This window comes from Grammomys surdaster, unplaced genomic scaffold (genome assembly GCF_004785775.1).
Source record: "Grammomys surdaster isolate TR1022 unplaced genomic scaffold, NIH_TR_1.0 125702, whole genome shotgun sequence".
Taxonomy (NCBI): domain Eukaryota; kingdom Metazoa; phylum Chordata; class Mammalia; order Rodentia; family Muridae; genus Grammomys; species Grammomys surdaster.
Window position 1 is genome coordinate 2,648,027 of NW_021620537.1, and position 26,554 is coordinate 2,674,580.

Genomic DNA, 26,554 nt, shown 5'->3' on the forward strand with positions numbered 1-26,554 from the left:
GGAAGTTCATCAACATAATCCACTATATAAACAAACTCAAAGAAAAAAACCCACATGTTTATCTCACTAGATGCTCAGTAAGCATTTGACAAAATTCAACATCCCTTCATGGTATAAGTCCCGGAAAGATCAGAAATTCAAGTCCCATACCTAAACATAGTAAAAGCAATAAACAGCAAGCCAGTAGCCAACATCAAACTAAATGTTGAGAAACTTGAAGGAATCCCCTGAAAATCAGGGACTAGACAAGGCTGCCCACTCTCACCCTATCTATTCAATATAGTACTGGAAGTCTTAGACAACAAAAGGAGGTTAAAGGGATACAAATAGGAAAGGAAGAAGTCAAAATATCACTGTTTGCAGATGATATGACAGTATATTTAAGTGACCCCAAAATTTCCACTAGAGAACTCCTAAACCTGATAAACAATTTCAGCTGGTTATAAAATTAATTCAAATAAATCAGTAGCCTTCCTCTAGTCAAATGATAAACAGGCTGAGAAAGAAATCAGGGAAATGACACCCTTTATAATAGTCACCAATAATATAAAATAACTTGGTGTGTATCTAACCGAGCAAGTGAAAGATCTGTATGAAAAGGATGTCGAGTATCTGAAGAAAGAAATTGAAGAAGATCTCAGAAGATGGAAAGATATCCCTTGCTCATGGATTGTCAGGATTGATATAGTAAAAGTGGCTATCTTGACAAAAGCACTCTACAGATTCAATACAATCCCCATAAAAATTCCAACTCATTTCTTCATAGAGAGAGAAAGAGAAATCTAAATATTCATTTGGAATAACAAAAATCCCAGGATAGGGAAAAATATCCTCAACAACAAAAGAACTGCAGGGGGGAATCACCATCCCTGACCTCAGGCTGTACTGCAGAGAAATAGTGATAAAAACTGCATGGTATTGATACAGAGACAGGCAGGAAGATGAATGGAATAGAATTGATGACTCAGAAATGAAACCACACACCTACGGTCACTTGATCTTTGACAAAGGAGCTAAAACTGTTCAGTGGAAAAAGGACAGTATTTTCCCCAAACGGTGCTGGTTCAACTGGAGGTCAGCATGTAGAAGAATGCAAATCAATCCATTCTTATCTCCTTGTACATAGCTCAAGTTCAAGTGGATAAAGGACCTTAAGATAAAACCAGATACACTGAAACAAATAGAAGAGAAGGTGGGAAAGAACCTTGAATATTTAGGCACAGGGGAAAAGTTCTTGAACAGAACACCAATGGTTTATGTTCTAAGATCAAGAACTGACACATGGGACCTCATAAAATTGCAAAGCTTCTGTAAAGCAAAGGACACTGTCAATAGGACAAAAGGACAACCAACAGATTGGGAAAATATCTTTACCAATCCTACATCTCAGAGAGGGCTAATATCCAATATATACAAAGAACTCAAGATTAATAGACTCCAGACAATCAAGTAACCCTATTACAAATGGGGTTCAGAGCTAAACAATTCTCATCTGAGAAAACTGGAATAGCTGAGAAGCACCTAAGAAAGATTCAATATCCTTATTCATCAGGGAAATGGGAATCAAAACAACCCTGAGATTCTACATCACACCATTCAGAATGGCTAATATCAAAATCTCAGTTGATAGTAAATGCTGGTGAGGATGTGGAGAAAGAGGAACACTCCTCCATCGTTGGTTGGATTGCAAGCTGCAACCACTCTAAGAATCAGTCTGGAGGTTCCTCAGAAAATTGGACCTGGGGACTCAGGTATATCACTCCTGGGCGTATACCCAGAAGATGCTACAACATATAAGAAGGACACATGCTCCACTATGTTTATATCAGCCTTATTTATAATAACCAGAAGCTGGAAAGAACCCAGATATCATTCAACAGAGCAATGGATACAGAAAATGTGGTACATTTACACAATGGAGTACTACTCAGCTATTACAATCAATGAATTCATGAAATTCTTAGGCAAATGGATGGAACTAGAAAATATCTTGAGTGAGGTAACCCATTGACAAAAGAACACACATGGTATGTGCTCACTGATAAGTGGATATTAGCCCAAAAGCTCACAATAACCAAGCTACAAGTCACAAACCACATGAAGCTCATGAAGAAGGAAGACCATAGTGTGGGTGCTTTGGTCCTTTTTAGAAGGAGTAACAAAATACTCATGGGAGCAAATATAGAGACAAAGTGTGGGACAGAAATTGAAGGAGGGGCTGTCTGGAGACTGCCCTGCCTGGGGATCCATCCCATGTTCAGTCACCAAATGTAGACTCTGTTTTGGATGCTAGGATGTATATGCTGACAGGATTCTGATATAGCTGTCTGCTGAGAGGCTCTGCCAGAGTCTGACATATTCAGAGCAGATGCGCCCAGCTAACCATTGAACTGATCAAGGGGTTCCCAATGGAGGAGTTAGAGTGAAGAGTGAAGGAGCTGAAAGGGTTTGCAACCCCATGAGAAGAACAACAATACCAACCAACCAGAGCCCCCCGGGTCTAAACCATCAGCCTGGGAGCACATATGGAGGGATCCATGGCTCCAGTTGTATATGTAGTGGAGGATGGCCTTGTAGGGCATAGGGGGGAGAGGAAGTCCTTGGTCAAGTGAAGGCTGGATGTCCCAGTGTGGGGGAATTCAGGGGTGGGAAGGTGGAAGTGGGTTGGGAGGTAGGAGTGGGTGGGGAGGTGGGAGTGGGTGGGTACACATTCTCATAGAAGCTGGAAGATAGGGGATGTGATAGGGAGTTCCTGGGTTGAGGGATATGGGGGAAGGAGATAACATCTCAAATGTAAACAAAATATCCAATAAAATTCATCTAAAAATAAACTGTTTTCGTAATTTTCATTGTGTATATTCATTATACATGGTACTATGTTGTAGAAGGATATCTTTATATCAGCATGCCTTGTAACTTTAGTACACCCCCTTGCTCCTACACTCCTCTTCACGCCTCTCTTCCATTAGTTTCTTTCTTTTCATTAGTTTCACTATGACTTTTTGTTAAATATACATAGATAATTTGATGTGACTATATGCAGCTAGAAGTTACATATTCATGAAAACACATACTTGTCCTTCTGAGACCTATTTAACTTGCTTCATATGATTCACTGTGGTCGTATCAGCTTCCAGGAGACACCTCTACTCTGTTCTCAATTGCTCTCTACATTATTTTTGAGAGAGTTTCTTCAGAGAAACCAGAGCTTATTTGTTGCCTAGGCTGGCTGACTAGTAAGCCCCATGAATCCTGCTGTCTATCTTACTCCACCTTCAGGGCTAGGTTATAGTGTATCACAGTCTGTGCTTAGTTACATGGATGCAAGGATCTGAATTTAGATCCTGATGATTGCAAAGCATTTTGTCCACTGAACCCTAACCCCTAAAAGTTCTCAGTCCTTTTAAAAGAAGTTAACCACTTGCCTTGCCCCTTTGGCAGTTGGAATATCATTTATATATACTCAAAAGTGCTAAGAGTTGGTCAAAACTTGGGAACAAGAGCCTTTATTCTGCTGAGGGAAAAATCAAAAGGATTATGAACACAGGTGAGAATAATAGAGAAAGGCTAGTGTGAGTTTATGGTTACAGATAAATCACTAAAGTACTTTTGATATCTAACAGATTACCCATCATCCTTTAATGTCTGTCTTTCAAGTTACTGCACTATATTGTGCTTGAGCATTTTGCTACTATGTAAGCCAGTGCCAACAGTTCAATTTGGAAATGCCCCATTTCAGTTTTAACCTATGTGAATGGAAACAATTCCATCTCCAGCCCATCCATTTGTGATTCAGCTTCTTGATTTCTCCCATCTTGTGGATATTATACATCGGGACCCTAGGTCTCCATGCAGGTGTCTTGATTCACAATGCAGTGAATCCTACAATTTTACATTGTAGGAAATGATGCTGGCTAGTCCTGTCCTTCAGACCCATCACACCCCTGGATAACTTGTTTTTGTAAGAGTAAAAATGAAAAACAACTTGGTAAAGACAGCTGGACGGCTTGCTGAGCTTGTTGAGAATAGCCATAATACAAATATCCAGGGGCAGATTGACCAAAAATTGTAGAGACAACCAAGGACATGCCCTAGTGAGAAATGGGCCACCTGGTGTTTATCCTAGAAGGTCTGAGGTTTCATGGTCAAAAATAGTGGGTCATCCAGCCTATCAAAATGATTGCTTACACAAAAATGCTGATGTTTGAAATATCCAATTATATGTAACCGCGCCAGAATTTCCCGCTTTCTCCTTCCCCCCCTTGCACTGTTCCCTACAAAAGCCCTAAGCTCTTGGGGATCTTCATCATTTCTCTCCCCTGCGTGGGATGAGTTTCGATCCGAGCGCCCCTCGCTAATACACTGCCTTTTGCTAATTGCATCAAGTCAGTCTCTCGTGTCTCCATGGGTGCAAGCTGATTGGGAGTTGAGTTGGGGGGTCCTCTTCGTTGGGTCCTCACAGTGTTCTAATCATGCGGCAAGATTTAAGAATGTGTTCAGGGAAAAAATTAAAAATGAATGTGTTCGGGGTCCATTTGTCTCCTGGATACAATTCTTTGGAAAAGTGACTTTCTTCTGAGCAGTCTGTTGTTCTCTCTACCATGGTAGAGAGTCAGTGATGTCATCTGCACACAGTCTTAAGGAAGATAAACACAATTTCAACAATTGCCCTGAGTGTCTTTCCTGACTTTTAGTTTTCTGATGCCAGAACCAATTATTATCAAGTAGGGTGCTGCTTGTTCCCAATTCTACATGCCGTTCAGCTCTGCTTTGGGTGGCTGGACTGCGCTCTTTGCCAGGCCTTTAGCTTATGATGCATTTGCGCCTGGCTTCCTTCTGGAGAACCTCATTTTCTTCTTGAAGCCTTTCACACTCCTTTCGGATTTTCTTCTCTTCCTAAAAAGTGACAGAAAGAGAAAAATAAACTGTTGTAGAGAGTTGATCCCCGTGTCCTATGCAGTTTCCATACTAGTTAATTTTGATTATTTGATTTCTTAACATTTCTTCGAACCTTAATTTTTATTATAAATTTGACCTGCTTTGATTTATGATTAAATTTTAGTGTTTAGGGGTCCATTAGCTAAGAAACCGTTCCATTGGTGAAAGAAAGCCACTGTCTAATTCAGTTCCAAGCATCTAGGTCTGTGGCTCAAAAACACCTATAACTCTAGCACCAGGGCATCTGACTCCATCATTGGGTCTCTAGAAATACTGGATGCATACAAGCAATTACACACAGGCACAGGCACAGGCACAGGCACAGGCACAGGCACAGGCACAGTCACAGACAGAGGACACACACACACGCACACACACAGGCACATACGCTTAATTTTCTTTTTTAATGAAGAGAATATAGAAGGTGCTACAATTATAATACCCGAATTTTATGCTCAAGGGCCCTCTGGTACTCCTCCTTCAGCTGAGCCCGTTCCTCCTCCTTCTTCTGAGTCAGCTGTCTCACGTGCTCCTGGTGTCTCTGCTCCTTCTGCTCCATCAGCTGCTCATTCTTCCTTTGAGTTTCCTCCACCAGTTTCCAGGCTCTCTCTGCAGCTTCAGCTTTCACACGCTCCACTGTGAAGGAAAGCAAGAAAGAAGATGTAAATGATGTTCTCCTCTTTCTCTAGAAGTCATTGTTAGCTTGGCAGTGGTGGCATATGCCTTTAATCCCAGCACTTGGGAGACAGAGGCAGGTGGATTTCTGAGTTTGAGGCCAGCCTGGTCTACAGAGTGAGTTCCAGGACAGCCAGGGCTACACAGAGAAACTCTGTCTTGAAAAAACAAAAAACAAAACAAAACAAACAGACATAAAAAGACTTCATTGTTACTCCTGACTTCATAGTGATACCCAGGTCTGATGCCAGCCAGTAAGATGCAGCTTTATTCTTTTATCTATAGTTTAGGGTCCCAGGATTACAAGTTGTTTAAACTTTTCATGGCTTTTGAAGGCACGTAGTCCCTTAACTTGTGTCTCACCTTCAATCTCCTTTTCCTTTTCTGTCATACTTTGGTCTGTCTGTAGAATTGCATCTATTATATCCTCTCTTGACTGCAAATAGTTTTTGAGAGCTTCTTCAGCCTTTGAGCACAGGGAACATAAAATTAACAGAAAGAATGGTACAAACTTTTGTACCTTCCTCCCTGCTGACCTTTCATCTAATGATATCAATCCTAGAAGCAAGCACACAGTCTAGGCTGGACCTCAAGAAGGAATGTCTGTTATTGGAGGCCTCTGATAGAAAACAGACTGTCATTTTAGACTGAGGGTTCTAACTTTGGAGTTACTAGTACTGTGGTCATAGATGTGTAAGTTTGCTGAAGATGTAATCCCTCAATGAGAACAAATAGATCAGAGTGAATGAGAGAGGAAGGAAGAGTGGGGCTGCAAAAGAAAATAGACAGAGAGACATGGGATGATATGATTTAAAAATGCTGTGAAGTCCAAACTGATGAATTACAAGTTTTGTTTAAGGGGTTGTCATTGAGTCCTTTGCAACATAAAGAGTGTAGCTGAAACAGAGGGTGACAGTCACACTGGTGGTTAATGTGATCCGTCTCAACTTAATTGTTAACTGTCTCTGATGGGTGAGCAGGACATATCCAGTATGACGACCTTCACATATGTCATACGCAAAGAGCACATTCCTAGATTACCCCAGTCATGCTTTGGGATGCTTCAGTCTGATGAAATCAACCTCCCAGGACATACATAACCTTGGTTACCTGCACCCCCTTCCCAGGTTCTTCATAGTACTTTTTCTTCAATTGCTGTATCTTCTGGTTAAAAAGACAGTAACCACGTGGTTTGTAATAAACACCCTGTTTCACATCTTCCTCTAGTGGACCAAAAATATCCTGAAGTAGAGCTGAGCATCGATCTGAGGATGCTTCTTGATTCTTCTTACAAATTTCCCCTTGCTTTCTCTCTAATTTCCTCTTTAGTTAAAAAAAAAGTAAAGAAAAAAATAAGAAAAAGAAATCCAGAATTTAGAAATTTTCAGAACATTCCTTAAAAGAAAAACAAACACAAAACACAAAACGAAACCAAATACAACACAAAGAAAGGCATATGAGCACTGACTCATATTATATTTCTGTTTCTAATGCCAGGTTTTATTGATGTCATTCTTGCTCCTTGACAGTGAAGTTCAGAGCAGAGATTTACACCTTTAGACATAAACTACATTTTCAGACTGGGCTATAGATTACTCAAGGAATAAACATGGCTCAATGTTAATTTGTTATTGGCTTGAATATTGAATCAGTCTGCTGACAGTGGGTATGCAATGTATTCAGACACACTAATTACTTCACTGTCATTAATTCATTGAAGTGGGTATTACTATCTTATTCATGATAGGAGAAATGTTTCAAAGCTTTGAGTCTATTGTAATTAATTTTTGTATTTATCATGATTATTAATAGGTATTTGTTCCTACATCAAAATCTAGTTGCAGTTGCCTAATCACAAGCAGGGGTTTCATTTGATTTCTAAATTTACATTCAGGAAACTTGAGAAAAAAATTACTTCCAATTCTGCTAGGAACACTTGATTAACATCTTTGAAGGAATTTTCCATGAAGATCTTGATGGCTTCTTTCTCACAGGTCTTGTGCAGGTCCAGCAGCTCCTGGAGTGTCTCTGTGGGGAGCTTGACACTCTGGCCCATCTGCTGGTCATAGTGGGTGATGGCCTTTTGCACTGCAGCTGAATTCTCTGTCTGGGCCAATGCCAGGGCAGCACTCTCCATGCAGGGCATAGACCCACTGCTGATGGTGTCCACATAGGTTGTCACCAAACTCTTTAGTCCTACAACCAGGAAACAGATAACAATGTTTGCTGCAGATGGATGAAGACAAGTCTATTCTGTGAAATTCTAGGTATGTCAGTCATTGGTATCATAAAGCATCAGTGTCCTTAGCATCATTTGGTAGAATGACAAATAGAAGCATTCCAGCCTCTCTCTCTCTCTCTCTCTCTCTCTCTCTCTCTCTCTCTCTCTCTCTTTCTCTCTCTCTCTGTGATGGAATTAGAATTTCCTCTTAGCAAGATCCTCTCATGAGGTGTCTGCAACCCCAAAGGCTAAGAATGCTGGATGGAGATTACACAGGCATGTGTCTATGGAGTGTTTTCATCCATTTATCATAATCACCATGAGAACAGACTCCACACCTCCATCCTGGCTGGCTGTGTCACTAATACTGTCCATAGTAAGCATTTCATTCCCATTTGGGAACAAAACATGTTGATAAACTCTCTATCAGGTTGATTAGAGTAAATACCATTACCAAGAGAATGTTTTATGTATGCTAACTTGACAATGACCAGCTCCATGTACATCTCATTGAATTATTTTTAAAATTTAAGAGCTATATTTGTTTAGTGACTCTCTTATTGGTCTACTCAAGTCCAGTGTACCCAGGTGAGTTAAAAGTTTTCTTAAGTTTCTTTTGCTTTCTTTTCTCTTTTTCCAGCAAGACAATCTGATAGACAAATTGATTATAAGTGCTGGTTACATCTGCAGTTTAGCAGGGCAGTGGTGATAGATTAAAGTTTCTTCAAATTTGAAGAAGGTCACTGCTATCTCACAATACTGTGGCTTATGCAGTGAGCAAACAGAATGGGAAAGGACTCACGCGGTCCATTGACTCTGAGGCCTCCTGAAATGGTTTTAACCTTGGAAGAACTAAACACATAGGAACAGAACTCTGCCACTTGTTCCAAGAAGTCAGAGTCCAGGTCTTGATCCTGCAGCGATTCCAGCTGGCTAAGCTTCTTCCCGGGTGCTGGGCGCTCAAAGACAAAGCATTTCTTAGTTGGGAAGAATTTACGGATACAAGCTCGAGGCAGATTTAAATCTTTTTCTTTTTGTCCAGTACCTAGATGGAGTGAAAAACAGGATTTTCAGCCAGGACATGTGAGCTGAGTATGTTTTAAATTCAATCATGTAAACATTCGAAATTCTGGAATGCTCAAAACTTAGGCAGGAAGATTATAAGTTGAGGCCAACCTGGATCACATAGTAAGTTAGGTCCTGAAAACACAAAACAAGAAGGGACAATGGGAACATGTGGGCACTGGGCAGTGTTTTCTACTTTTAACTATTTTCCCTTTTTTTACGAAAGGTATTATAAGTACTGGCAGTCTAATCAGGAAAGGTGGCTTCTAAGGATTCAACCCACTTAGAGGAGGTTGACTGTTCACACAGACAACATGCAGACCCATGAGGACAGCATCATATGGTTTCCATAGACTACAGAAAACCCATCATGTCTGGGGGCCACAGTATTCCAAAACACTTCATTCTAGTTTTTTTTCAAATATATCTTTATTCAGAAGCAAAGTAGTCAATTTATTCTCTGTAATGGAAACTGAAGGAAAAATAATTAAAGGAAGATGCTTAACTCAATCTGACAAATCATACATTAAACACCAATATCTATGTGTAGTCAGCTAGAAGAAATAAGAACTCCGGGTATAAGAAAAATATAGACAGAAGAAGCTGAACCCTCAGTTTTGTTTTGTTTTGTTTTTTATCCTCATTTACCAGTTGTAAGTCTCTTACCTTGAAGAAACTTCAGGGAATTCTCTAGGTATTCATCTGCTGAGATAGGCTGCCCATTTATCTTTAGCTCAAGAGAGAAGTCCCTCAGAATCCACACAAAGTCTGGGAAGAAGCTCACAAACTCATCTGAGTCCTCTAAATCATGATGGTCAGGGGAGCATCTTGTTCTGATTCTGTCTGTCAGCTCTGTCACATAGCTGATTAGATAATTAAGGAAGGCCACAGAAACAACCTCAGCACCACTCAAAGCTCCAGGTACCTCATGCCACAATAATTCCACATCTTCTCAAATGTTGACCAAAGTCTTCATTTGCCTCACCCCTAACTTGAGTGTGAACACTGCTACATACATGTGGGTTACTCTTGTTTTATGTTGCATTAAGTAAAATCTAGAGGTCTGAACTATAGAAAAGATACTGCAGCTGGTCCAGGGCCTGCTGGTTGATGGCTCCCATGCTGTTGTACACAAAGGTGCTGCTTAGAAGTATAGCCAGGGCAAAGATCCAACAGTCATTCTGGTTGTCACCCTGCAAGTCAGCACACATGTGAGTTGAGATCATGTCTTGTTCTTATATCACTTTTCAAATCAGCAGTAGTAAACTATGCACACTTCATGAGAGGGCATATTAGCCTTAAAAATTGAAACCTTTGTAACCTATGTAAGGTAGAAAACCCAAACAGAAACAGCAATAAATCTGAAGTTGCTGTCCAGAGCACTTACAGGGTGATTGTTCTCTTAGTTTGTGGATTCGTTTGTAATGATTCTCACAAGAGCTAGTTATCAATTTTATTTTAGTGTTTTAATTCTGCAGAATACCATTTTGCTGGTATACAACCCTGTCTTGTGATAGTTCCCCTCCTCATGACCACATGCCATGTAAGTATGAATGGATAGGAGGTGATGATGAAGTTTAAATTCTTATTGAAAAACTACAAGTCTTACAGCCTGTGTTCAAAATAGAACTGATCCCACATAATGTCCTGTAACCTCCACATGGGCTCTGTAGCTCATGCAACATGACACTTGTGCTGAACTCACCCACACATTTACGTGTGCACAAGCACGCACATAAAGGATTGTGCACACAGGCACATACACATAAACAATAATAAAATATTTTAAAGCAGCATAGACAACAGCATAAAACATTCACAAGTTAAGGCTGAATTACAAATGGAACTCCATTCTTACTTTCTCCACATCTCCCAGGCCCTCAGTGTCAAGCAGAACTACGGTGTGGTCAGACTTCTGGGAATGAGGCACACACCACATCCAGATGCCCTTGGTTTGAGACTGCACAGTGGAGCCCAGAGAGAAACCTGAAAGCAGAGAGGAAAGGAGGAGTTAGACACTTATCATCAAGGCTTTCAGAAAGTCATAATAAAGTTAGCCTATTGGAAGTAGAAAGTGGTTAAGTGTGCTTGCTGTTCTTGGAGATTACAGTTCAGTTCTCAGCATCTATAGAGAGGATGACAACTGTAGAACACCAGTTTCATGGAACCTTATGCTTCTGTCTAGCATCACTGAGTGCCAGGCATGCAAGAAGCACACAGACAGAATATTCACACATGTGAATTTAAAATAAGTAAATCTTTCTTGAAAAATCAACACAAGCAAGTCAGAAGAATTAGTTGAAAGCAAAGCTAACACTGATATAACAGAAATTCAGTTTCAGATATTCAGAATGCAACAGTCAGAAGGCCTCTAGACTTGTACCAAGGTTCTAAAAGGAATATGTAGCAGGGTCAGTCTTTCAGATGGATCCCCTGAGCTTGCTGTGTCTGTGAAGACATGATGGTAAAGCTGAAGTAACCATGGAGACCATGGGTTGTTATAGATGCCAGGATTGAATGATGGCCACTGAGGAAAGCTGGAGTCAGTGAGTTCCCCTGACCCCAGCAAATACTTTGTGCCCTTTAAAGAGCAGTGCCCTAGAGGTAGGGTCTGTAAAGCAACAGAGTACAGAAGACCCCCATATGCTCTGTATGCTGCACTTAGAGCTACAGCATCTGGGGTTTGCCCTGCTGGGGTTCTGTCTTGTTATGGAGTGTTCTTCCCTTCCCATCCTCCTGAACACTGGAAATGGGAATATTCATTAGTGACATTGCGTATCCCAGGTTGTCTTGAGTCTGAGATGAGACTTTGGAATTTGTTTTTATACTATTAGCACTATAAAAATATAAGAGCTTTTGAAGATGGAACCAATGCATTTAGGATCTAGAAGCAGAATGCTATGTATTGCATACAAAATATTCACCACAGGACCATGTATTTGAACCTTTGTCCCAGTTAGTTCCACTACTTTGGGAGAGACGGATGCTTTAGGTGGTAGGATTTGCCTGGTAGAGGGAAGGCCTTGGAATGATAATGCTGGACTTGCTTCTGGACCCGTGCTGTCTGCTTCTTGGTCATCCAAGATACGAAAATGCCACACACTCCTAACAGTACACATAAAGCCATAAAGTTCTGTCTCCTCTGCCATAGTGGACCGATATCCCCTGAACTGTGAGCAGAGTACACCATTCTTCCTTACATTGTTTCTGTTAGGCCTTTTTTCAGTGATGAGACTAACATAACCTAGAAACCTGAAAGGCTGGGCTCTGTCAGGTGTCTCTATAGCCATCTTCACGTCAGCATTATTCAGAGTACTTACCTGTCTTCTCCACAGGCGAATGGATAAGACAATGTTTAGGCATACCTGATCACTCTCCATAAAAGTGGAAGACTGTTTTGCTGTCTCATTCTCACAGTGACAAACCTTGAAGAAATCATGCTAAGTGAGAGAACAAGTAATGAAAAGCCCATATTTTGTGTGAGTCCATGTATGTGACGCTGCTAGGACAGTCAGAGTCATACCTATAGCATGTGGTAGAGGGATGGGGTGGACAATGTTGTAGAGATGGAGATACATAGATGCATTAATTTATTTAATGTCAAAGATCTGGATACTTAAATTATAAACATGAATCTTATATAATTTATGATAATAGGAAAGTTATCACATGTACTATGGATGTTTTTGAAGCAGTAAAAACCCATTGTTCATACATGAACATTTTATCCATGCCTTTAAGCTAACTACCATGAAAATTAAATTATCTTTATTACTGCCACTCTGCATACAGGAAAGCAACTCTTTTTGGTTTTAGAAGGGAAACTAGGAGACAGATATGATGCTGCAGACAAGTAAGCAGCACTCAGGAGACTGAGACAGGAGGATCATGGGTTTGTGTTCAGCCTGAGTACATACTGAACTCAGTACCTGCATTGATCCCAATTGACAGCAGTGACTAGAAGATTAAATTCTTCACATTCTCATTCAGGAAGCAGACAGTGTGAGTGCACACAGGGCACAGCACAGCCTTGTTGGTGACACTCACCTGATCTCTTCCCAGCCAGCCTGTTCATCAGGTAGGATTTGCCTGTGCGGTAGAGCCCCACAATGGCCACCACCACCACTGGCTGCTGGATAGCAGACAGGATGCTCAGGGCTTCCTGGTTAGCTGTCAGTTGTCCTTTCACATTCTCAATCAGGCATATAGGGTTTGGCATGTTGTTCTCTGATGCCATGGCAACTGCCTGTCCCCTGTGTATAAACAGACAGATAAGATTAACTAGAAATAATTCTTTTCAGAAGGATTATAACTCAGAAGGCAGAGTTATGAAACTTTGATTCAACCGCACATTGTTGTGTACATCAGAGACATAGCTGAGAGAGGGCATATAGTTTTAGAATCTTACAAAATATTTGTAAATATTTTCATAATATAACAGTGACATTTTATGGCTCTCACAACAGAAATATTTCTTAAGTAATTCAGCATTGATTACTTTTCACATTAAAGATTTTACAATAAATATCAAATTAGAAAACAAACTATGATTTAGAGAGATTATTTTATGATGAATGTGCATATAATCAATTAAATATTCCTTTATTATAATTAAAATAAAGAAAGACACTCTAGAATTTATGTTTGATATAGGCCTTTCGGACCATTTCTAGAGATTTATAATATATTCATTCTACCTATACAAGTGATTAGTCTCACGTCATGGGCATAAGTATAATTTTTCTTACCATTCCAGATAAAGCACAAACACAAAACAACATAGAGTAATTTTTGTACAGTTTGTGAACATATGTGACAGAGACATAGTGCCATAAGAGCAGCTCCCTGAAACTTAACCAGATGATCAATAAATGAGTTTAAAGTCGGAGAGAGTTTTCATTCCTCAATATAAACAGTGGATATTGAAGAAATCAACTTTGATATAAAAAGCAAGAGATCAGGGAGCTGGTCCTGACTGTTGGGGAGGAAGTGCTCTGTGCCCTTTTTAGCCTTGAGCAGTCTGAACATACCTTGCTTGCCACAGGACCTTAACACCTAGGTGAAGCTGGCTGCTTTGTTTATACTTGCAACTTCCTGCAACAATTTAGAAGGTTTGTTGAACCTGCTTTGCACGTTATCCAGCTGAAACAAAGGATGGGTTTGGTGGGGCTTTCCCTATATAAACACAGTGCTCAATATTAAACTTTGAGCCTTTATCAGAAAAGGTTTTTTTTTTCTCCATGTTTCTTTCGTCCCTCCATCTCCTTTTCATTTCCAACCTCACTTTCAGGTAAACCCAGTTCATCCATGGCCACTGGCGGCTACAGTGGTACAAAGATATTACTTCCTTCTCTTATCCCTTTGGTGCTCCATGTTTTTGTTTTCCTGTTGATAGAGAAGACAGAGGAGAAGTGCAGAGAGGAAGAAGAGAGACACTAGGAGTGTGAGGTTTAGGACCTGACCAGGCGGAACAGACTCATCAAACAAAACTATGGTGAGTGAGAACAGAGCCTGGACCCAGATTCTGATTTCTAGAAAGCAGGAACAATTTCCTGAGGGCCTGGAGATGGGGGCCAAGATAAACAGATCTTGTCTTTAGTCATGTCTGCAGGGGGATTTTCTAGAGAAATCCTGTCACTATGGCATTTGACTCCTGCAAGGGAAGGTTACGAAGTAAGTTGGCTCTTTCTACCTTCTGGCTATTATAAACAAGGCTGCTATGAACATAGTGGAGCATCTGTCCTTGTTATATGTTAGAGCATATTTCAGTATATGCCCAGGAGTGGTATAGCTGTGACATCAGGTAGTACTATGTCCAACTTTCTGAGGAACTGCCAGGCTGATTTCCAGAGTGGTTGTATCAGCTTGCAATCCCACCAGCAGTGGAGGAGTGTTCCTCTTTCTCCACATCCTCACCAGCATCTGCTGTCACCTGAGTTTTTGAACTTAGCCATTATGAGTTGTATGACGTAGAATCTCAGGGTTGCTTTGATTTGAATTTCCCTGATGACTAAGGATGTTGAACATTTCTTTAGGTGCTTCTTGCTAGAGTAGGTGGGTGGGTGAGCAAGCTCATAGAAGCAGAGGCAGAGAGGATGGGATAGGGGGTTTTCAGAGGGGACACCAGGAACATTTGAAATATAAATAAATAAGGTATCCAATTTAAAAAAAAGAAGTAAGTGGGTACGAGTAATGAGCCAATCTTATGACTGAAGGAGGAAATTCACTTGGCAGCCAAGCTCAGAGGTGTGGGGGCAACTGCCCTGTTCTTCCTCCTCTCTGGGATTCAGCTGTGAACTGAGGTTTCCAGAAAATAGCCACAGCTGTGTCAATGAACCTACAAGGTCAAGTGATCAGAATTTCTGTGCTTGTGGAGAGCTGCAATGTTGTAAATTCTGGAGCCAAGTTTTCCTGGCTATCCTTAGCTGCCTTTGTAGTCATTTCTTCTGCCTGGATCAAATTCCTGCATGTTGCTATAATTGGCCTGCCCCATGATGTCACCCATGAATTTAGAAAGTACCTTGATTGGTGACTTTCTCCCTGTTGCTGCAGAAACTTCAAGAAACCTGTCAAGTTGGGACATGGTGCATGGGGTAAGCTGAGTTTGTGTTCCTGGGCTATCGGTCACTCATACTGAGCTCTACAGCAGATCTTAGCTCTTATCCCCTGTTTGTTTTCACATCAACACAGTGTTTCCTTGCTTTGTCCTTCACAGACATGGGGCTGTTCATCCTGCATCTCATTTTGTTTCCCCTCATGAATCCCAGCCATGGGCAGTCCTCTCAGGAGGAGTAGGACTGAGTCAGTTTAGCTCCATCATTTAACTGTGCTCATCAGCAGAGATAGTGTGATTACAGAGGAAGACAGTCTCAGTACATTTCTCACTGCTGATTAAGACACATATCTGCTATTCACTAAGTTAATGCAAGTCCAACAGTTCCATTAAGAGACTGGCTGTCAGGCCTATAATAGCACCCAGGAGTTCATCAGCTGTTGTGTTCCAGCTTGTGCCCAGGAATCATCTTTTCTAGTCACAGCGGTTCTAAAGAAAATGAATAACCCTCAAAAATATCATCTCATTCCTCTCTAGGCTTCTAGCCCCATGTTTCCAGAGTAGATTTCCCCAGACCTAGCAAGAGCACAGTTCCCTTCTTACATGCTCTTGCTGCTCAGTGACCATGGACATGATCTATCACATGTCTATTCTTTCCTTCTGTAATGCTGTGAGACTTTCTAGATTTCCACAAGAGAGCAAATGTTGAAAAGCACTGTAATTTCCACACAGTGGTGAAGCATGCCTCTTATCCCAGCACTCAAGAGACAGAGGCAGGTGGATCTCTGAGATTAAGGACAGATTGCTCTACAGGGCAAGTTCCAGGATAGCCAGGATTACCAGAAAAGCATTGTCTTAAAAAATATATAAAAAGAAACAAATAAAAGAAGCAAAGAAGGAAGAAAAACATTGTAAACCTTTGAACTGTGTTGAAGGACTGAGAAGCTGAAAAGAATTAGCCATGAAAGTGAATCAACTATGGAACAAAGGCTGCAGACAGCTATGACAGTGAATGAGTTTTATCAGGATTTCCCGAGCACAGCCATCTATTTGTAATGCAAACCCAATTGGTGTTTAAAATCACATTGAAGCCAAATAGAACAGAAGTAATAATTTTCGGGTTTGTGGCTGCTTGGAAAACCATAGATCAGGAAAATAGGTATAATCCTTTTAAAGTCTACTTTCTGAAAATAGTGTAACAGGCCCCCAGATCTTAGGACAACTGACTGCATGATGGAAATGCCATTCAGGTCATAAAACACAACAGGGAGACAGTATCACCAGCCAAATAAAAACAAAGACCTACTACATACAAGTTCGTACCTCTGTGAAAGCTCCTACTATACTAACCTTGCTTTCTGACTTCTGTATTTCTGCTCCTGGCTTAATGTTCTTGTTAACTGAAGTATGTCAAACTAGAATATGGATTTTGTGCTTATAAGCTCACACCAAGAAAGGTCCAAACTACACTGGGATCCTGAACATCATGTGTAGCTTGCTAATGCAGACTTCCTAGTGGCTTAACCAGTGTCTAAGAAATCTCTGCTAGATACCAAACAGCATTTAAGGAGATCACAATGTTCCCCTGTTTCTCAGTCAGTTTTGTTTCCCTGTATCCTTCTTTCCTTGTTCTGTTTCTTGTCCCCCACAAAGCAGTGAATTTTGAATTTTCCAAATATAGAGGTCATTTGTTGAAAAATAAGCAAATAAACACAAAAATTATGAAAGAGGAAGGAGTGAGTCCTCCTCTCCCCTCCCTTTTTAACCTGGTGCTGCTTAGAGTAGGCAGGGAGCCTGGGGAACTATTTTTACCTCCTGGTGTACATTCCACTTATAAGACTGAGTACCCTTATTTTTTGTTTCCCTGTTCTGTTCCTCTGGATTGATCAATGGCTTTTTGTTGTGTGAGACTCCACTCCAGGGCAGAAGACCTGTAGCTCTTCCTGAGAGAGACCCTAATCCATTGGGCTCTTGCAGATTACCCAGAGAAAAAAATGACCAAAACCCTAGAAGTCCCACTCTGAAGCTCTTGCTTGTCTTGTAGCTTTACTCTTACTCAGGGTCCCTGATTCTGCTGGTTCTCCTGTGAAATCAGGTTGTGGCTGAGCCTCCAACCCAGGGTACCCTGCCTTATAAGTGGAATGCACACCAGGAGGTAAAAATAGTTCCTCAGGCTCCCTGCCTATTCTAGGAAGCACCAGGTTAAAAAGGGAGGGGAGAAGGGGACTCACTCCTTCCTCTTTCATAATTTTTGTGTTTGTTGCTTGTTTTTCAACCAATGACCTGTATATCTGGAAAATTCAAAATTCACTGCTCTGTGGGGGACAAACAAAAAGTGCCTGGGACTGATCAAGGGTAGAGCTGCCTGACATTGCAGCCTGGACAAGATGCACTTTTCTGTCTGTATAACACTGACAAAAACAAATGTCAACCCTTTCATTATGTTCTTTTTAGAAGAATTAAAGACAGCTGTCACCCAGTAGGCTTCAGATATTTGAAAAGACATGATAAATATTAGAATAATAAAGCCAAAACTATGTCTCAGTTGCTGGAGGGAGCCCAAAAGGTTTTGAACAACAGAGATATGATCAGGACAGGACCATTGGCATGAAACTGTCACCTTCTCTGCTGGTGAGATGTGGACAGAATACCCAATGACCCCAGAAACACAAAAGGGAAATGCAGTCCATATTGCCTAGCTGGGAGACAAAGGCACCATGGTGCCCTGTCAGTTAGCCTGGATCAGGCATTCCTGCCAAGCTCTGATTTCATGAGTCTGATTCCTCCAGAGAACCATCTGTGTACACTGTCTTGAACACGGAAGATAGAGACATATTCTATACCCTCGCACTGGCACAGGTGAGTCAGCTCATCTTTGCTTTTAAGTGGACAGATCTAGACAGGGGTTACGACTGGCAACTTACAAGAACCAGATTGCCCAAAGGATTAAAAAAAAAAAAACCCTCTCTGACCCTATTTGATGAAACTCCAAATATTGCCCTCTGGACCTCCCATCTGAGGTTTTCTAGAAAACTAGATTATAAAATGCTCACCAAGAGACTACTACAAGAGTTCCAGTCCTTGGGCTACAAAATATCCACCAAGAATTGTATGTATCAGAGGCTACCTATCTTGGCTACCAGCTGAGAGGAGGCAAAAGGAGCCAGACTCAGAGCAGGATTGCAGCCATCCTACAAACACCAATTCCAAAGACTAAGAGATAGGTCCCTTGGTGCAGCTAGGCATAGCTGCCTCTGGATAGCAGTGTTTGCTGGTCAGTGATGGAGGCTTACTAAGCCCCTAGTCTGGCCTGAGACAAAAAAAAAAAGATATTTCAGGCTTTAAGAGGATTTCTGACTTCAGCTCCAGCCCTAGCAATTCCAGATGTCTCAAACCACTTTCATCTTTTTGTTCATGATAGAAAACATATAATAAAAGAGGATTTAGCACAAATTGTGGCCCATAGACGTGCCCTGTGATATACATATTCAAATCATAGGATCATATACCCACAAGATGTTTCACCTGTCTAAGAATTGTGGCAACTACTGTGACTCTAATGAACCAAAGAAAGAAAAAAAATTTAAGAAAAGAAAGCAAGAAAACAAAATACAATAACAACAACAAAACCAAAAAGCCCTCATTTACTGTTAATCAGGACCAAATATTCACAGCACTCCAGAACTGAGGTGAAGCCCTTCTCCAGGGAACACCAGAATGCTGGATGGCTAATACCTGTGTGACTCTGTTACGGATCCTACTCCATGACCACACTCAAGTCCAGTTTAAGAAACACACCACACTCAATCCTGCTATCTCCTTACTTGATGCCAGCTTGTTGATGCTCAAGTATGACTGTGCAAAGTTGAAAGACAAGCCCAGGTTTGTAAGAGCTGCAGCAGGCACTTTAACCAAAACTATTTGGGCCCAAGCCAGGTTTCTCAGCCCAGAGGGCAGAACTGAAGAATCTGATCCACCCTCTCAGATTGAGAAAAGGAAAGTGCACCAGCAGACATAGGACACTGCTTATGCTCTCCTGATCATGCATGACCATGAGAGACTGGAGTGATAGAGAGACAGGGCTTCTCACCACTGAAGAAAGGGACATTAAACAGAGGTCACCTTGTCTCCCCAGAAGATTTTTGGCTTCCTCTACAAATTGCTAGCCTTCACTGCTAAGAACATCAGAAAGAAACTCCCCTGAGGCAAGAGGTAACCAGGCTGCTGACTTGAACTGCCTGACAAAAGGCCCTCAGACCAGTGGGGCCTATTGATATGTTGAGGATATACATTGACCTAGCATTGCCTCAGAGAGATTCTGTGGCACAACCAAGAAGAAATAGAGGATGTAGAAAAATGAACATCTCAAGCCCTCAATTTGATGGAGAGGGAGTGATTGTTTCCCCCAGAAACAGCTGGCAGCACTCTAACTGACCATTGCCAGGCTACTCATCTGGGGTCCACAAAACTTTCTGAGTTGCTCAGACCAAGGTATGTTATATGGAGACTGAACAGCCTGACTCAGGATGTCTCAACAAGATGCCTCGTTTGTGCTCAAGTAAATTCAAAACACAGAGCCCTTTCCTAGGAAGAAATCTCAAAAAGAGGCCTAAGCCATTGTAAATACTGGAAATACTGACGTCACCAAGCTTTGGCCTGTAATATCAGATTTTTCAGATTCTTTTTTGAGGGAGGTAGAAGGATAGTGTACCAGGACTGAAACTGCTCTAATAACAGCTTAAAAAGCCCCTCCAGGACCTGGCCCCTTGATTTGGACTCCCCCTACTAAAGGACAGTGGCCTGGCTTTCATAACCAAAACCTCACAGTCAATAAGTAAAGGTTTAGGCATAAATTAAACACTTCATTGTGCATGTAGACTTCAGAGTTCTTTGAAGGTATTAAAAATAGCAGGATATTAAAAGATACTCTAACAGAATGTTCTTTTGAGTGTAGCAAAATGTGGGTAGACCTCCTTCATTTGTTTTGTTTTGGGTGCTTTGCACCCCATTGTGTAGAGAGATTTACCCCTTATGATATTATGTTTGGGAGATCTCCCCCACTGCTTCCCAGGCTCAGAGACCAGCAGTTGGTGGAACTCTCTAACCATTCCATTCTCAAGGTGCTATAGACACTCCAAGTTTCCATGAAGGCTATTCCTTGGACTATGGAAAACACCCAGCTGACTTTAGAGCCCATCTCAATCTCTCTTTATTGTAACCTGGTGATACTCTCTGCTCAAGCAGGGGTCCAAATGGGCAGTGGAGCAGACTTGAAAGGGCCCCACTGGTATTTCTCTAATTCTACAACTGTACAGGTAGCTGGAGCTGCACTGTGGATCCACCACATCCAGATCAAGAGAGAAGAATCCAGGGAGGATGATTGAAAAGTGGACTATTTCCAGACTATGGACCATAACATTGCATGCTTCATGAGGCCCCAAGATCTTCCAGTTTTTTCTGTTCTACCTCTTCCTGAGTGTTTTGTTTGATATGACAGAGACAGGGATCATACTAGCTAGCTAATGTGTCTTCAGACCAGCAACCTACATTGTACCTGACTTGTGATCACTGTTGTTCACTTTAAATGTCTGGTTATACTTACTGAAAAGGGAAAAATATGGGAATTGATCTTTTGGAATAAAAATTCAAAGTCTGTCATTCAGTGCATGCTGTGTGACTGGGCCTGCTAGTTGTTAAGTGCAAGGGAGTTTCCATTGCAAAATTTGGGGTTGTAAGACAGAGGCTTTCTTTTTTTTTAAATTTATTTATTTATTTTTTTGTGAAATCAGCTTTAATTTCCAGTAGTCATTTAAACATATAATAGCCATGTCATGTAGTAATATGGCATGCAGGAGTCATAATCAAGAAAATATTTTGATGACAATTCTGCTGCCACAGACAACACTTTACATCACACTATTTTCAAATCTACAAAGGAGGATATTCCAGTCTGTCTCAACTTGATTTCTCCATGTCCTTTAGCCAACAGTCTTGGTGTCATTAACAATATGGTTTTGTCATCATATTCTGCCATCCAACCCAGAGTATTGGGAATAGGATTTATTATTTCTGAGGATTAGGTGTTTCTTTCTTTTTATATGTTAATCAAAGGCTTTATAAGTTTGGTAATGCTCAATAACAAGATGCCCATACAATCAGAAGTATAACCAAATACCCAACCTAGACATACCAACTATCTTTGACTGGCAGAGACACATGAACAACTGCCTCCATGTTTCCCTCCCCCCTCTCTCTATCTCACTCGTTTCCTAGCTCCTTCTCTCCTTACTCCTCTTCCTCTCCTTACTCCTCCCACCTTAGCTCCTCCAACATATCACCCTTCCTGTTAAAATAAAACTTTTCTCAGACAGAGGCTTTATAAAAACACATGGATGAATACATAGGAAAATTTCTCTATCATGAAATGGACAATAGGAAATATAACTAAATGGCCACAGAATTAAAATTCTGGAAATTCTGTAAGAAAGAATCTGGCCTTGGGAAAACTAGAGGAGTGAAACGCTATGCCACAGAGATTATCATTCACAGGCAGAAGTCAGCCAGTGTTGCTGGTTATGCCTAGACACCTGGCCATCATACTATACACAGGTAGGAAGTACGCAGACTGTCAGTCAGCCCATTGACAGACAAAACTCATGGCAACTGAGGGCAGCCAAAATTAACATTAGAGAACTTGACCTAAGCACTTGTCTTTATTCTGATGCCTGTTATTCTCCCTTAGATGTTAATTCATCTGGGAAACAGCAATAACTAAGGAGCCCCTGAGGATAGTTAGAAGGCATGTACAAATGGTGTGCCTAACTGTGCCTCTTCTGATGGTTTCCAAACTAAGAAAGCAGGTGGATCAGGCTCTTACAAAGGACTAGAGTTTGTGTCTCAGCAACTATGAAGAGCAACTCACAACTGTTTGCAAATCAGGCTCCAGGGGATCTGAACCTGTTTTCTGTAGGCACCTGCATACAGACACATACTCATGAGCAAATAAAATAAAATCTTGGAAAAACACACACACACATGTAACACTTTCAGGGTACATTCACTTTTCTACAAAGTCCATACAATAGCACATATAGAAGAAAAATATAGGAAACCCTATAGAGATTGAATGCTGATGTTGTACACCAGGCATTAACCACATATAAGTTTTATTGAGGTTTGAAGTTAGTGCCTTTAAAGTATGCTTCCCTTAGTCCTCCCTCACAGGCTTACAATTAAGAAAGTGAACATCCAGCACACAAGGCGATAGGAAGGAAAGAAATCTTCACAGTAAACTTAGGCCGTGTCTGAGAAGAGAGTAAGACACTGTCCAAGCTCATGTACTCTCATCCTTAAGCCTGGGCCACATGAAACAACTGCACACACAACTGCATCAGCCTTTATGGCACAGGGTAAGTGGGCTGCAGTTCTAGTTTCTCAGCTGGGGTGAGGCTTTACTCTGGGATGGGGGCTTTTGCCCTCCTGTGTCCCAATAATCTCTCTGCCTTTCTGTCCTGCTAGCTGTCCAAGCTGGCATGAAACTCATATTCTTCCGGTTTTCGGTGCCAAAATCTCTGTAGGGAGTTTCCTGACATCCAGGCTGTTTCCCAGAAGCTGAGCCTGTCTGCTTTCACTTTCAGTCTATGTTCATAATGACAACAGGTACAGGTTGTCCTGAATTGACACTTCAAGACCTTTCCTTACAAAGAGAGGTAGAGGAATGCCTGGGGGTGTGTGGTTCTTTTACCCTTTATTTGGAGATTATGTAGTCTTCAAATTCAGGGAGAGTTAATGGACAGACAAACATGCACAGAAAGTTTTCTATCATGTTGTGTTGTGAAACAGTCACCCAGAAACCCAACTTGAACCCCTAACCCTGGCCATGATACTGTTTGTCAAAATCTTAGATTTAGCAGCTATCCTGACATCCTGGATACCTTGGCTTGATGAACTATTAATAATACATCAGCGGCTCGAGGGATGGCTCAGTGGCTGAGGATAGGACTGTCTGCTCTTACAAAGGACCAGAGTTTATATCTCAGCAACCATGCAGGGCCACTCACAACTGTTTGCAACTCCGGCTCCAGGGGATTTGAAGCCCTATTCTGTCTTCCGCAGGAACCTGCATACAGACACATACACATGTCCGGGCTATGTTTCACAGGCTACTTTACAAAGGGGTATTTTTCCTGCCTGGCAGAATGATGTTCTTCCTACTGTGACAACTGGGAATTCTTCAGTTAAATTCCACTTGGAGTGACTTCATATTTCCTCAGCAGATTCCGAAGACTATAGCACCAAGTTACTCTCTTCACATTATCCTATATTGCTTTACCTTTTAAGGCTTACTCAGGTGCCCTACTCATCTATATTGGTGGTGTGGGATCAGGGCTTTTTGCAGCCTAGGCTGGCTTCAGACTTGCTTTGGAGCCAAGGAGGACTTTGAGCTCACATCCTCCTGCATGTCTTTCCCACAGATGCCTTTTGATACATTTCTTGCTTCTAAACATTCTGCTCTACAGTCTCCAGGCAGACCTAGTGAATCCAGAAACAACAGAAGGAAGGGACAAGGTTTTTAAGGAGCCATGAGCTGAAAGATGGAAGACTGCAGCTACTCTGACTGACCTGCTGTGAAGAACAGGTTTCAGTGGCCTCTTCCAGAATACATTTCTCAGTTTGGGCAGGTCAGTTCCAGTGGATGAGTAGTTTTGTGACATGGCTTTGTCTGGATCAAGAGCTGTGAATATCTTACTTGGTACTGGAAGTCATGAAGCATCTGAGACTTGTACATCGAAGGAAAGCAGACATCAGGGGTCATTTGAAGGTGTCTATCTCTTTCGTTCTCACAGACAGTCTCTATTTCATATTTTTCCAGTAATTTCCATTTAATAGTTCTTAGTTCATAACCTGAGAATGAACACACACAGGGAACTCTCAACATATTTCACTACTTTATAGGAGCTCACTAAGATCTGAAGCAGGACAGGGGATGACCCATGCATTCTCAACTTAGTAAGTACAATAAAAATAATAATTATTACTTTAAAGTGTCTAATCACCCATCAAAAATAGGGCTACTGTTGGAGAAAATTTTAATCCCAATGTGGAGTTTCTACCCCATCTTTGATCATTCTGTTCCAAGATAAAAGAGACAGAAGTTTTATTATTTACAATATGTCTTACATAGCACAAGAGCTGGGCAGTTGTCTACCCTCTATGCTACTAAAATCTATTTCCTATCTGTAACTCAGAATTATTATTACTATGTTTCATCTGGGATGCTCTTAGCTCTAACTGACCAGCCTTCGGGGTCACGTTTTCATGAACTCACTTAACCCAGGCAGCTTCTCTCTCTTGCTTCAGATTTTTCTCTCTCCCATGTGGTTTCTCTTTGACTCCCAAGGCTTTGAACCCTAAACTCCACCTATGTTTCATCTGCCCAGGTTTTGGCTGTTGGCATCTTTATTTACCCATCATAAATTACTTGGGGGCAAGGTCACAGAGTCACTTGGGTCTATGTGTATGTGCAGACCTGGGGGCCTGCACTTAGCATTACATACAAGCAAAAGACCAAACCTCAGCAGAGAAGTAAGGATGATAAAAACCAGCTGTGGCAATGTATACTTCTAATCCCTGGACTTGGGAGATGGAGGCAGGAGATGCAGAAATTCAGAGTCATGGTTGGTTATATAGTAAATTCAAGGCCAACCTAGGGTATATGAGATTCAGGAAAAAAATAAAAAAATATGAAACGTAATACTTTGAAAAAAGCAAGTCAAATGACTCTAAAGACAGTGTGAGAAAAATGTCAATGAAAGACAGAAGATTTTCAATCAAATTATTTTATAAATAAAAAAGCATGAAAAAGACATTACACATGCATTAGATGTGGTATATAATTTTATTTTTAATTTACTTTTTAATTATTTTATGTGTATGGATGTTTCACCTGCTGGTTTGTCCCGTATACTGAACTGTTAATTTCTAATCAAATTAAAATAGTCTCTATATTGAAGATGATGACAATGAGGGAAAGGAAAAGACTGTTCTGTTAGAGACACTGAGTCCCACACTGCGATGAAGCAATCCCAGAGTATGAGGGATCAGTATAAACCCAGGAAATCTCTCTGCCCTCTCCCTTAGCTCTTCTTTAGGGAGCAATTAAGAAAGAGCATAGAGAGAAATACCTTATCATTTTTGTATCACCTTTGGGACTTGCTTCAGAAACTGAGACATGTTGCTGGATTCTGTGTACAGAAAAGAGCACATTTAGCTGCAAGTACCGAAAGCTAGAAAATCCACACATAGAAGTTCAGTATCTGCTGAAAATATGCGGGTTATATTTTGTGAAGATGGTTCACAGTGATAGAGAGAGAAGTTGTGTGGTATGCCAGGGAGAAAGCAATTCCAACTTTCTTTAGAAATCATGTTAACAAAAGATACTGCCCACAAGAGCCAGAAAACATAGCCTCAAGTGGCAGAAGCCATTCTGTAACCTCTGGGAATGGGGCATGAGTATTATGAGAATGAAGCTCCCTGTGGCAAGGCCCTTGGAGATCCCAGTCCACTTGGTAAGGACCTGTGGAAATGATACTGCTCCTCTCTGAAAGAATGCGAGCACTTTGGGCTCTCCTGACTAACTGTACGATGAACTTAATTTCACTTTTTCAATCATGATTGTGGCTGAGTTTACTGGAAACAAAAGCCTCCTCAGATGAGTTTTCATTGATGAGAAACCTGAGTTTTTTCTTGGAACACTGAAAGTGGCTCTCGTAACTCTCCCTCACTGCCTCTGCACTCATCTTTAGTTCCTATAATTTTTAATGCCATCTCCTAAAACAACTGCTAGATTCCAGAAACATAGTCATCTCTTCTCTAAAAATAATTAAGTAAGCAAAAATCAATTATTGATCTCAGTGACTTTCTCCTGCTTACTCAGGAAAAGATAAAGGCTATTAAAGGTCAGACATTTCTCCAGTGCCAAAAATTGGTAAAGGCATCTCAATCTCCCATTTGCCCTGGAGGGCAATACAAGTTGTAACTGCCAGGAAGAATAGAAAGTTGGTCCTAACAGTTAAGAGTTAGGTATAAATCATTCTGAGAAT

At 41.1% G+C, this 26,554-nt stretch overlaps 1 protein-coding gene across 1 annotated transcript; it reads right to left on the reverse strand.

Annotated features, from left to right (window-relative positions):
- Positions 1-4,803: 4,803 nt before the first annotated feature.
- Positions 4,804-13,136, reverse strand: LOC114639381 (guanylate-binding protein 1-like). Its single transcript, XM_028788129.1, has 10 exons — positions 12,947-13,136; positions 10,758-10,885; positions 9,983-10,092; positions 9,566-9,762; positions 8,637-8,879; positions 7,529-7,809; positions 6,724-6,936; positions 5,977-6,079; positions 5,381-5,574; positions 4,804-4,896 (listed from the first exon to the last, which is right to left on the reverse strand). The coding sequence occupies exons 1-10, from the start codon at positions 13,134-13,136 to the stop codon at positions 4,804-4,806; spliced, it is 1,752 nt and encodes a 583-aa protein (XP_028643962.1).
- Positions 13,137-26,554: the final 13,418 nt, after the last annotated feature.

Excerpts from the sequence above, each read along its gene's own strand:
- LOC114639381 (XM_028788129.1), bottom strand. The coding sequence starts at position 13,136 with ATGGCATCAGAGAACAACATGCCAAACCCTATATGCCTGATTGAGAAT. Across the intron at positions 9,763-9,982 it reads CAGGCCCTGGACCAGCTGCA|CTATGTGACAGAGCTGACAG; the intron begins GTATCTTTTCTA and ends TTATCTAATCAG. Across the intron at positions 7,810-8,636 it reads CCTCAGAGTCAATGGACCGC|GACTAAAGAGTTTGGTGACA; the intron begins GTGAGTCCTTTC and ends TCCTGGTTGTAG.